This window comes from Peromyscus leucopus, chromosome 10 (assembly GCF_004664715.2).
Source record: "Peromyscus leucopus breed LL Stock chromosome 10, UCI_PerLeu_2.1, whole genome shotgun sequence".
In the NCBI taxonomy this organism is placed as follows: domain Eukaryota; kingdom Metazoa; phylum Chordata; class Mammalia; order Rodentia; family Cricetidae; genus Peromyscus; species Peromyscus leucopus.
The window spans coordinates 72,661,827-72,675,296 of record NC_051071.1 but is presented as its reverse complement, the minus strand read 5'-3'; the positions used below and the strand labels follow the sequence as shown (position 1 = coordinate 72,675,296).

The window sequence follows — 13,470 nt, the reverse complement described above, 5'->3', positions numbered from 1 at the left end:
ATTTGACTTTGCTGTGTTATTTTGTTTAGCTCTTTTTATTTTCTCTTTACTTACTATTTTTGAGTCTAAGACCTAGAAACCATATCTAAATTTCAGGGATCCATTGAAGACCCTGTATTAGATCCTCAGAATAAATGGGGACTATTATATTTGACAACCAAGTCTTTAGAGATTAAATTAGCTAAATTAAGATGATACTATACAGGCTTGGAGAGATGGCTCAGCAATTAGGAGCACTTGCTGATCTTCCAGAAGACCAAGTTTCAATTCTCAGCACCAACATGGCAGTTCACAACTCTGTAACTCCAGTTACAGGGGATCTGACACCCTCACACAAACATACATTCAGGCAAAACACCAATGCACATAAAATAAAAATAAATATATCATTTTAATAAAAATAATTTTTCAAGCCGGGCGGTTGTGGTGCATGCCTTTAATCCCAGCACTCGGGAGGCAGAGGCAGGTGGATCTTTGTGAGTTCGAGGCCAGCCTGGGCTACCAAGTGAGTTCCAGGCAAGGCGCAAAGCTACACAGAGACACCCTGTCTCAAAAAAACAAAAATTTAAAAATATTCTATCACAGTGGATTATGGTAGCCCTAGTCCTGTGAACAGTGTCCTAATAAGTCTTTCTGAAAGCATAAACGCAAATCAGCCATGTGAGGATAGATGAGGTTAGAGCAACAATTATAAACCAAGGAACACCAAGGAGTCCTTAGAGCCACCAGATGTCTAAAAGAAGTAAGGAGGCATTTTTCACCAGAGCCTCGTTGCTATCTTGACTTCAGACTTTAGCCTTCATAACCACAAGAGATTAAACTGTGTCAGGTCACACCATTTGTGATAGTTTATTACACCATCACAAGGAAACTAATAGAGATAACATTGTAGAGACAACCACATCCAAAGTGGTAATTATCCTAGAGTTCATTAAATACAATTTGACTTCCTAATGGGCAAGCCCTACAGTGGAAACATTGTCTTTATTGATTAAACTGAATAAACTGATGATACTGATACTGATGAAAGGAATATCTTTGACATTTCAAAATTTGCTAATATTATAATTAATAATATCCAAAATTAAGCCAAACAAAAATCTCTGTGTTCCACTGGCTCTCGGGCACCAGTATACTATATGTAATGACTTTTGCCTCAAAGTAGAATGAAAATCTATCACAGCATAGTGGCTGGCATGAAAAAAAGAAGTCAATAAATACCACGCAATGAGCTTTGTAACAACGAGTCTCCTTCAACTGTTAAATGATGGAAACCAACTCAACTTACTTTCTTTGGCTCATACAGCTGTGAGGACCAGGATGCAGATTGCTTCTGCTAGGGGTAGAATCAGGGGCTCTAAGCAGGTCACAGAGAACTATTTTTTCATTTCAGTTTTTTTTTTTTTGGAAAATTTTCCCACCATTTCTTCTAAAGGCAAATCTGAGTATCAGCAGCTCTCAACATACAAAATTCTCAAGTGGGTAGTTCTAATGAAGAAGAAATGGGTGTTGTTTAATAAGCCAGAAAAATCCAATGTGAGGCTCTGTTTTCCCATGATAGATCACCAATAAGTATGAACAGGATGATAGAGAACTCTGTACAACTCAGGTCACATGACAGCTAAACTGCATGGATGAAGAATGAGGAGGGACAGTTCTCCCACAAAATCCTGGCAAGCAGAAGATTCATCCATTACTTGCTAAACGTGTCTATTGGGGCCATCCTGGGAGTGGGTTGTCACTACTGATAACTTCCTGTCACTTTTTTTTTTTGGATAGTTGTCTATAGAAGTTTCATTCTTATGCCATTCTACAGTCAGGAAAAAGCAAATCATGAGCAAACAACCAGTCCTTTTCTGGAGCAAATTTCTCAGGGCTATCAATCTGAAGTCTAGTGGGATACAAAGTTCTAGAGGATGAAACACAAGATCAGAGTCCAATAATTTTTGGTGTCTGGTTGAGAGATTTTACCCTGGTCCATTTCTACACAAAATACCCAACTGAATAGGAATGAAATACACTGAGTACTTACCCCAAATCCTGATTGGTTAAAGAAAAGCTTCAAATCATGTAGAAGTAAAAGAAAAAAATAGAGCAATGAACTCCACACACAAGGATGCTCACCCTGACTCACTGCTGAGGCTTTTCAGGCAGCAGTAATGCTTGGCCTAGTGTTCATGAGAAGCTGGATAAAACTGGGGCATGGGTTGAGTTAGTAGAACACATATTTTCATGAATCTTAATCTTGAGACAAGGAAAGGTTTCACTGTGTCATGACTTAAATTATTGAACTAACCCATCATTTTTGATAACTCTTTAAAGACATTTGAAAGAAAATATGATTATCAAAATGTACTCTCATAGCTAAGAACCAATTTTTAGCTTTAACAAACCTATTTTATTACCAAAATGTTTCTTAAAGTATTTTAATTAGTATAATACCTTAACCATCCATATATACCATCTATCTATCTATCATCTGTTTATTTATTTATTTAATTGAGGCAGGTTTCTCTATGCACAGGCTAGGATTACAGAGTATAAGGGTAAACGATACCACCAAGAACAGGAGGAGTTCTTTGTTGTTACCTCATCTTCCTCCTTTCCCTTCTCCTCCTGCTCCTCTTCCTCCTTCTTTGAGACACAATCTTACTGTGAACCTTGGCTGATCAGGAACTTGCTTTGCATACTAGGCTAGTTTCAAACTCACAGAAATCCGTCTGCCTTTGCCATCTGAGTGCTAAGATTTTCATGGAGGGCAACACCATACCCAGGACAGGGGTCCTCCTTTTTACCAGCCCATCTGAAGTTTCCTCTCGGACTTCCCAACTATGAACAGCAGTCGTGGACAGTCTACAGGACTAACATAAAGAGCATGTTTCAAATCTAGTATTCACCTGCAACCAATCATACCAAATTTCTCTGGCCTTAAAATAAATTTCTCCACTCCTTCCCAAAAGAATGTTTTTGTCAACTGTTCAAATCCTCCCTTTTTCCTTAACAATTTTTGTTCATACGTTCAGTTATCTGCTGGTCGGCCACTAAACCTACCACAGGAAAATGAACATAACTGGAGGTGATTTTTAAATAATTGTGAATTTGCATCTCTATCTCCAACAAATTGATTCACTGGGAATAAACCCATGTCTGTGCTTTAACACCTGTGCCCTTGGAGAAGTCCAATGCACATTTGCTGAGCTGTTTGGTCTTTCGATTTCTTTGTCCTACAAACTGGTTTGGCCTCAGCCTCCTCCTTCTTCCTCAGTCTACGAGTGCTGGAATTACACCTGTGAGCCACCACTCCCAGGATTCTTTGTGTCCTTTGATCCATCTCCTCCTTGGCAGAGACCAAGCTATTGTTTTCTGTCACTTCCTTAATATAGCACACTGTAAACAGAGTTTCTTAGGTTACACTGTTGACTTTGTGATTGTGAGTCCAGTCCACAAGATTTCTAACCTCTGAGTGTGAGCCAGGAGACTTAAATGGCAGAAAATACAGATAGCCACAGCTGTGACTCAATCTGAGAGGAAAATGACTCAAGTCATTTCTCAATTCATTGTAGCTTGTCTTCCACATACCCAACTGCTATTCTATTGAGCTATGGAAGAGCACAACTTTTAAAAGCAAACTACAAGTCCAAGGCATTTGTTTTCTTTAGAAATTAATATATTAATAAAGAAAAATTCAAGAAAAGAAGAAACTTGTATGAATAACATAGTTGTAAAACTATTAGTTCTTTGAGTGTAGAACAAGATTTGTTCAGTCCATTTTAAACATTTGTTTCTAAATATCTAAAAATGATTTGATAGAAGTTACCAAGAATAAAAATTCAAAACTAAACTAGACATATCATATCAAATGAAAAATAGCCTCTGTAAAGCAACAGTAAATGGTATACAAAACTATGGCAGATTTCTTTTTGAGTAGGTGTAACCCCATTCTTCTCTAGCCCAGCTGACTGCTAAGTGCCCTTGCCTTTTGTTTAGACAGGACAATGTCTGGAAAAGGATTCTTTTGTCTCCCTGGTTTATTGTGCAACCAAATGTAAAACTGTAACTGTAATTGATATGAAGAACTGGATACTTTTTCCTTGATTTATAGAAATCAAGAACATAAAACGAATCAACCTAGACATTTATAGTGTTTACCTCATACTGCAGTTGATATTGCCTTTTAGAACTCTTCAGCAGAACTATCTAGTGAACTGACAGCTTGCTACACATGATGTTGGAAGCATAACTCATTTGTTTACTCTTTCAACATACTTTCCCTACATCAATTGAGCAAATTTGTGACTCTATTCACAAATGAGCTGTATAGCAAAACTATCCGTTATAAATGATTCCTTCCCAAATCTCTAAAATGATTTATCCATACAGAAATGAGTGGAAAAATTTAAATTCTGCCACATTGCCCAGTTAAATTATTTTGATCCAAAATAAATGGGAAGTAGGATGGCAAACAATTGAACCATAGCACAAAAAGAATATAAATTTTAAAATATAGTAAAAGGCACTTAACACAAATAAAACCACTTAAACTAAAACCAGAGCTACTACCTGACCAAGCTGCTCCACTCCTGTACACACATCTAAAGGATCCTAAGTCAGCACATCTATGTGTACTACAGCACAGTCCACACTAGCCAAGCTATGGACCAGCCTAGGTATCCATCAATGGATGACTAGAAAATGAAAATGTGGAACCTACATAAAATGGAATTTTGTTCATCTGTAAAGAAGAGTAACATTATAACATTGGCAGGAAAATAGACACAACTAGAGATTATCATGTCAAGTGAAATAAGCTAGACTCAGAAAGACAAATACATATTTTCTCTCGTTTGTAGAACCTTGATTGAAAGTGTGCATGCACACATTTGTACACGTGTGTGTATGTGCCTGTGTGTGACTTGCCTGTGTGTGTGTGTGTGTGTGTGTGTGTGTGTGTGTGTGTGTGTGTGTGTGTGTATTGACCATCAGGGCAAATTATGAAAGAGGAGAAAGAGGTCTAAAGGGATGAAGAGGTAGGAACAAGACAGGGTAATGGAGCATGTGTCATGAAAGCAGAAATGAGGCCAATGTTAAGGAGTAAGGGAGAAGAGCAGAGGCATCCAGAAGATTGAGAGGCAATAAGAACAAAGTATAACTATATGTGTATGAAAAATCAAAGTGAAACCTATCTCTCTATATGTTTACCAAAAAATTAATTTTAATTTTAGAAGTGTAGTAAAAGTAACAACATTCTAGTTACTAGGATTATTTGTTAAGGTGTGTTCTTGGATTTGGTGGAATGTCACTATTTCTCATACATTCCAGGACATTTCAAAACTGCTTTGCAAATAAATTATAGTGGGGAACTTTTGTATTTTAAAAAATAAGTGTAAATATTTCATTTTTCTCTGTGTTAATTTATGAACAGAACTGGCAATCAAGATAGATAAAATGTTTACAGGATATTTGCAAAAAAACAACTTAATTAACATTAATGTTAAGAACAAAATGTGTTTATAAATGTAAATATTTTCATTTTCTTGACTTTTAGACATTGCAATGCCTATAGCAGAAGATCTTCTCAACACATGTAAGTTTATCAATGAAGTTATTTTCCATCAAAAATCCGTCCTTAGAATGCCAAGAAGACCTGCAGTTGAGGTGTAATAAGCCTGCCTGCCTTCCAGAAATGTGTGTGAATGTTACTGTAGTTGCTCTTAAACTGGCTGATATCATGGATTTAAAATGAGGAGCATCATCACATGCCATAAAGGCAGGGAGGATTTAGGGACAAGCAGTGGTAATTAAGAACTCAGAATCTAAAATCAGCTACATGTGCATTTGGAGTTTCAGATCTGCCAAATTCTAGAGGGAAGAATTGGCATAAGTTCCTTAACTTTCCAAAGCCTTAGTTTCAAATTAGTGTGAAGATGAAATAAGGTAATAGAAATAAATTACTTACCAGAGTACATGTGCTGACAGCTGGTACTCAGTATATGTCAGCTCTTTGTGTTTTCTGTTTCGCCTATAAGAATCCCAGGCCTAGGAACTCTCTCTGGAATTCTGACCCTAGCAACTAAATTTGTGTGCAGAAAGCTGTATGCTTTCTATGCAAACCATTTCTTCCTTGCTGGGCAAGGCGTTGTTTTCACCCCCACCCCTACCCCCACCTCCACTCCACTACTTGTCTTAGGAAATATGATCCTCAAAGTGGCTGAAACTCGGAGCAAGCTGTCAAGGAAAGCACTGCATTTATCTGGGAACTGAGACTGATTGTGGGAGCCAGATTAGAGCATTCACCCTCTAGAGCTAGGTGACACTGACCCAGGCTACTCTTACTACCCCTTAGTCACTGCTTAGTTATTGAGGAGGAACTTGGGACAAAATTTAAACACAAGGCTATTTGGGTTTTCTTTTTCATAGACTTTGATTAAACAACCCACAGGTAACTTAATAAAAAATCTTGAAACAAATGATTCCCATGAAATCCTCAGTATCTGTAAATTGAAAATCCACAATTTCGATTTGGAAGGTTGTCAGGTTCTTAGAAGTCTTTCCAGGTCTGTCAGCAATAGTATTAAAGATGTCATGCAGTCTATCTACTCCCCAGCTAGAACACTTAAGACCCTTTCATATCAGAATTCAGAATTTGACTTGATCTATCTAGGGTTCTGATCACATTTGTAATAAAAAGCAAAAGGTGTGCAGAAAAACAAAATAAATTTAAAGAATGGAGCATCAATGTGTGACACAATAAAGTATATGAAGTAAAAGGATAGAATGGCAATATACCCCCTGTGGGTTCCATGATGTTTCTGAAAGTATCAGCCAGCAATCCTCACTGTATTCTTTAAATCCTTGAAATTTACCATCTGCTCCCTTTTGATAAAATAAACCTCCAAGGTTCCATGTAGGACTTGTGCAGAGGTAATAACAAGGTAAGGCTGCAGAGGTGGTGACTGAAAGCTTAACAAACATAACAATCCTGAGTAAATGGGAGCTTCGGATTGAGTTGATGAATGGATAGAAATTAAGAATCACAAGTAAGGTCAGAAACAGTGAAGTCAAGCCTCCTAGGGAGGTGCCTATCCCACAGAGAAGGACTTTTGTTTTTATATCTCTCTGAAGGAAGCTGAGTAAAAGCCAACTTCCTTTAGGAGTAGCCCAAACAGAAAGGAGGGTAGGGAGGAACCATCATTCCCTGGGTTCTGGATTAGTTGCTTTATCCTCTGTAGAGTCAATGATGTGGGAGTAGAAAGAAAAAGAGAGGGAGTGACATTCTATGAGTCAATGTGAGCATACTCATTAGACATGGCAGCCACAGCTAAGTAACTCAAGGAAGATACTTTAACCTGAGGTTAGAGATGTGTTAAAAGCAGTGTGCAAACCAAAAGGTTTCAGAAGGTCAGTTAGGACCTTGAAAAGTATATGTGACTCTCCTATGCTTCTCTTGCCTTCCTACCTTCAGGAAAGAAGATCTCAAAGTATATCTAGCCACTATAATCATACATCAATTGTAAAACAACTGACCAGCTAAATTTTCTAATTCATTTAAATGTTTAAATGTTCTATTTTTTTATTTTTTTCCGAGACAGAGTTTCTCTATGTCACATCTCTGGCTGTCCTGGAACTCATTTTGTAGATCAAGCTGGCCTCAAACTCACAAAGATCCACCTGCCTCTGCCTCCCACGTGCTAGTATTAAAGGAGTGCATCCCCACCGCCTAGGTAGACATTCTTACTCTTTTTGTTTGTTTGTTTGTTTGTTTGTTTGTTTGTTTGTTTTTTGAGACAGGGTTTCTCTGTGTAGCTTTGCGCCTTTTCCTGGAACTCACTTGGTAGCCCAGGCTGGCCTCGAACTCACAGAGATCCACCTGGCTCTGCCTCCCGAGTGCTGGGATTAAAGGCGTGCGCCACCACCGCCCAGCCAACATTCTTACTCTTGATATAAGTCAACTCTGTTGTCTAGTGTGTCTTACTCTTAATACTATTGACACTGAGGCCAGCTAATGCTTTGTTTATTTGGCTCTCCAGTTTATCATAAGGTAGTTAGCAATACCTCTGGCCTTTGTCCACTGAATATCTGTAGACACTCCCCCAAGCCCCTACCCATTTGTAATAATACGAAGTGTCTCCAACATTGCCAGATACTAGCTACTGCCTTAATCCATGCCTTGAATTAATTACATTATTTCACTCTCCAAATGAAGTAATAAACAAGTATTTTTATTTCAAGTTTTACAGGCTTTATTTCTACAAATATTCATTGAGTTCCTTTTATATAATAGGTTCTCTATAGTAGATTCTAAATACATATTTTTATTAAAAAGTATAATTCCTAACCTTTAAAGTATTTACAGATGAGATGGTGATCTCTAGTAAAAGAAGACAAATTAAAGAACACATTCTTTTTTTTTTTTTTTTTTTTTTTTTTTTTTTTTTTTTTTTTTTTTTGGTTTTTCGAGACAGGGTTTCTCTGTGTAGCTTTGCGCCTTTCCTGGAACTCACTTGGTAGTCCAGGCTGGCCTCGAACTCACAGAGATCCGCCTGGCTCTGCCTCCCGAGTGCTGGGATTAAAGGCGTGCGCCACCACCGCCCGGCTAAAGAACACATTCAACACTTTATTGGTATAAAGTTATGATAGTCAAGAGAACCAGGATCAATCTGATGAATGGCGAACTGTACCATTACTACAAATTTGCTCTCAAGACATCACAGTCTATCTGTTTCTATATTTCTAAGCTGACAATAATGTACAAACCTACCTCACAGAAGTATGTGGTTTTGACAGTTCTGGCCATCATCACATCATTTCTTTTGTCTAACTACTGTGTATCAGGACTTCTGTTTACCCTGTCTCATAACATTCATAGTCACTCACACTTTCATAGGAATATTTTTCATGGCATGTATTGCTTTCTAGCCTTCACTAAACTTTTAAAACCACATATTTCTTTGTGCAATGTAGTAAGATTGGTCTCTCTGAAAACCAAACCTATAAATCTACCTACGTCATACATCAAGCCGTAGTAAGACAAGACAGACACAGAGTACATGTGAGTGATAGGCACAGGAGGAGGAGATGTCAATGTATTTGAAATATATTTTCAGGGAATCATATCAGCAGTAAATCCATCTGAATTTCTCCAAGACGGTGAGATTTTGCTGAGTTACTAGTTAATAGGGACATATGTTATAGGTAGTTTATTTACTATATATAGCAAGACACATGCATAAGCATTATCAACACTGATGAACTCTCCTTTGAACAGGCTGTGGACGACGCACAATTACTCCCTCAGGCCACAAAGTAGCAGGAGGCCAGGATGCTGAGGAAGGGGAATGGCCCTGGCAAGCAAGCCTTCAACAGAATAGTGTCCACCGATGTGGAGCCACTCTGATTAGCAACAACTGGCTTATCACTGCTGCTCACTGTTTCATAAGGTAAGATATGACCTGTGACTGTATCAAAGGCACTCAAGTACTAAAAGTGTAATTATATCTCCTTATCAGTGTGCTCATGCAATTATGCCTCCAACTGCTTAATAGTCCAGGGAGGCACAGCCTCAAAACTGCTCACCGATTTATCAGCGAAATAGTAAATATAGTAGTCCTCCTAAAGAATTTTGTCAAAGTAGAAATATTGACATTTTGGACTAGATATAATCATTCATTGTGGAGAGCTGGCCTGTACATTGTAGAACACTGGGCAGCGCTCCTTCCCTTAACCACCAGTAACACGTCAATACTAACAACAATAGTGTCTCCAAAACATTGGCAAAGGTGAGTTGGCCACAGGGTCTCAATGGCAGAGTGGCCTCAAACTGGCGGTGTCGCTTGAACTGACCACAAACTTGCAGTCCTCCTGCCTCTGCTTACTAAGGGTTGTGATTACACGTGCAGACTACCACACCCGGAGGAGATAATGACTGCTTTAACGAGTGTATGATTGCACCGAGAGATTGCCACCTCTCTATCCTCCCTTCTCTCCTCAGCACTAGGGACTGAACTCAGGGTCTCGTGCATGCCAGGCCAGCACTTTACCGTTGAGATGGAGAAAAATGAAATTTCATCTCTCACTTGGTCAACTCTGTGCAAAACCATCCTGGCTTATGATAACACTTTAGTAGAGAACTTGAAAATGTTCCAACAGGACTACTTTTCAGATGACAGTATACAAAATACCAAATAGCAACTAAAAGTGGAAGACAAAAGTATGTTATTTGTTGTGCAAAATGATGAAAAGACTTAAGTGATGTAATTTCCATAAATTCTTTGTGTTCACATCCCCATCTACTTTTTATTAAATCTTGTCATTTTATGCTGTCATATTTACCTTTCTAAATCCTCTTCATTATTTTCTATTCAAGCCAAGAAATAAAATGCACTTTCTATAAATTGTCTTTTCTCTTTAATTACTTTTAAGTTAAGGTTTCACTATGCATAGCTCAGAATGACCTCAAATTTTCTATGTAGCCCAGAGTAGCCTCAAGTTCACCATTCTCTTGCCTCTATCCCTCAAGTGCTAGGCTCACATGCCCAGCTATTGATTATCTTTTAAAGCATATTTTATAAAGTTGCCAAAATGTGTACAAATAATACTGTTTTTATTTCTTCTCTTATATACAGTTTTTTTGGGAGTGGGGAAAAACTTGCCATAGTGGTGTATACGTTTAATCTCAGCATAAACTCAGGAGGTAGAGGTAGACAGATCTCTGTGAGTTCAAGGACAGCCTCAAACTTGCTTCTACATTGTAAGTTCTAGCCAGCCAGAGATGCACAATGAAACCTTGTATCAAAAAAAAGTACTATGGAAATGCAAATGACCTAATTAGTTTTCAAAGATGATGTGACTAATTCCTATAGCTCTAATATAGAGAGGTTTTAATAAATAAATCTATTTCCTTTAGGGATGCAAATCCAAAAGACTGGAAAGTTAGTTTTGGGCTTCTTTTAAATAAGCCACAAGCACAACGAACTGTCAAGAATATTATAATCCACGAGAACTACAGTTACCCGGCCCACGATAATGATATAGCTCTTGTGCGTCTGTCTTCGCCAGTGTTATTTGCAAGCAATATCCGAAGGGCATGTTTACCAGAAGGCACCCACAAGTTCCCACCCAACTCAGACGTGGTGGTCACTGGATGGGGAACATTAAAGTCTGATGGTAAGGTCCTCACATCTCTCCACCTCAGGACTCCAGCTTCAATAATTAAAAAGAAATACATTCAGAGTTACATCTCAGTGTGAAGAACATTCTCCAGATTATGCAGAAAAGTGGAATGTGCAATGTGATGAAACCTGAGCTCAGTATCATTCATTTAGAAACTATAATCCCGTATAGTTGTTTGCCACAATGCCCTCATAATGTCAGTTTTCATACGTTTCTTTTGATCTGGATGCCTAATTTCCTACGTGTCATTCATCACTCAATAAGTATTTATCCTTCGCCGGGCGGTGGTGGCGCACGCCTTTAATCCCAGCACTCGGGAGGCAGAGACAGGCGGATCTCTGTGAGTTCGAGGCCAGCCTGGGCTACCAAGTGAGTTCCAGGAAAGGCGCAAAGCTACACAGAGAAACCCTGTCTCGAAAAATCAAAAAAAAAAAAAAAAAAAAAAAAAACAGAATAAGTATTTATCCTTCATCAAGAAGGTAATATTTGAACAAAATTATCATAGGCATTCTATGACCTTAATCCTGTAGAGTTAGTGTCAAAATACATTCAAAATACATTTTTAAAGCAGGAAAACAAAACTAGATGATTTTAAAATCTAGAACCACAGTAGTAAGCTTAGATAAAAATTTATAAATGATCATAAAATGTATGCTTCTGACATGTAAATTTTTAAGTTTACTTTCTAAAATATACATAGAAAATGTAAAACTCTAAACATTTTAAAAGAAAAATCCTATTACATATGATACGCAAACTAATTCTAAACAAGATTGTTTTCAGCAATAGTTTGGTATGTGGCGTGTTCATAAATATTGCTTTAACTAAAGTGTGTTCTATATTGCCTGAAAAGCAATATTATTTTAAAATTAAATACTAATTCATAGAAACTAATATTGAGTCTAAAAACATATTACAGTTTGGAGGGCTGGCCACATGGCTGATCAGGTTATGCACTTACCTTCAAGCATAAGAACGTGAGATTATACACAGAACCCAAATGGTGGAAAGAGAAAACACCCCACAGGTGACCTCTGACCTCCATACTCATACACAAGTATGCATGTGCACACACATATGTTCTAACAGTAAACAGATATACAAATGTAAAAAATACAATTTTTAAATTCTCTTTTAAAAGTTATATGATATTGTTTCTTCAGGAGAAAGTCCTAACATACTCCAGAAAGGAAGAGTGAAGATTATAGATAACAAGACCTGCAACAGTGGAAAGGCATATGGCGGTGTGATCAAACCTGGAATGCTGTGTGCTGGCTTCCTGGAGGGCCGTGTTGATGCTTGCCAGGTAACTCTTCCCAGTCTCTCTCTCTCTCTCTCTCTCTCTCTCTCTCTCTCTCTCTCTCTCTCTCTCTCTCTCTCTCTCTCTCTCACTCTCACTCTGTCTCCCTCCCTCTGCCTCTTTCTTTTCTGATAGTTTTATATTTCCAATGAACAGTGCAATTTTCTCAATCTTAAAAGTATAAGTGTGTGTTATAGGTAAATCATCTAACTAATATGTGTATTGATCTCCGTAAAATAGTATGATTCTAAGTCAGCAGTTTTGTTACAAGAAGCGATGTGTGGAAGTGAGGAAGAGACTCGGGATAAGCAGTGAATCGAAGAAACACATCACTGATAACTATAGTTTGACTGGTCTACCTCCAAGAAACCTTCAGCTTAATCTAATACTAATTGGTTATGGAGCTTTCACTCCCTGGCTCCAACATCCTAATTATTTTATTTACTTAACAACTCCTGAGTGGAATCCCACATACGAGGCATAGTTTCAACATCATTGAGAATATTTGTTTACTCTAGTTACGGTAATCTTCTGCAGCATATTTTAGTTTGAAAGCAATTTCTGATGAGGAGCTTGGACAAAGAGACAAGACAGTGCATTTAATTGAACTGACAGAGCAGGGGCTTAAATGGAGGAACTTTGATCTTGTGTCCATTCTTTGAACTCTAAACCCAGCTACTTTTCCTTATCAATGTGCCTCTAATCCCCCTATGCTGTTAATACGTAATAGTCCTGGGGCTAACAAAATACACAAGGGAAGTAGTCCAGGCAGACACAACTATCGATAAACTCAGGAAGAATCTCACTTAATTCAATTGCTGTGTAGAACTTAGTTATTGTACTATGCTTTAGAGATATTGAAATGAGCAAGCACATTACTATACTCTAAAAACAAGAAGACATACAAATAAGTACTTATAACACACAATTGTCCTCTCTAATTACAGGTTTTCATCTTTCTAGTTTTCAAACTAAATAAACCTATTCTTGGAGACGATGAA

At 37.8% G+C, this 13,470-nt stretch overlaps 1 protein-coding gene across 1 annotated transcript in view; it reads left to right on the top strand.

The window, feature by feature from the left end:
• The window catches only part of LOC114709051 (transmembrane protease serine 11C), a 53,694-nt gene that overhangs the window by 37,931 nt on the left and 2,293 nt on the right, over nucleotides 1–13,470 (top strand). Inside the window, exons 6-9 of the mRNA XM_028892717.1 lie at nucleotides 5,546–5,584; nucleotides 9,266–9,437; nucleotides 10,904–11,163; nucleotides 12,333–12,475. Of these exons, the coding sequence (XP_028748550.1) occupies nucleotides 5,546–5,584; nucleotides 9,266–9,437; nucleotides 10,904–11,163; nucleotides 12,333–12,475 (614 nt within the window). The remainder of the gene's footprint in view (nucleotides 1–5,545; nucleotides 5,585–9,265; nucleotides 9,438–10,903; nucleotides 11,164–12,332; nucleotides 12,476–13,470) is intronic.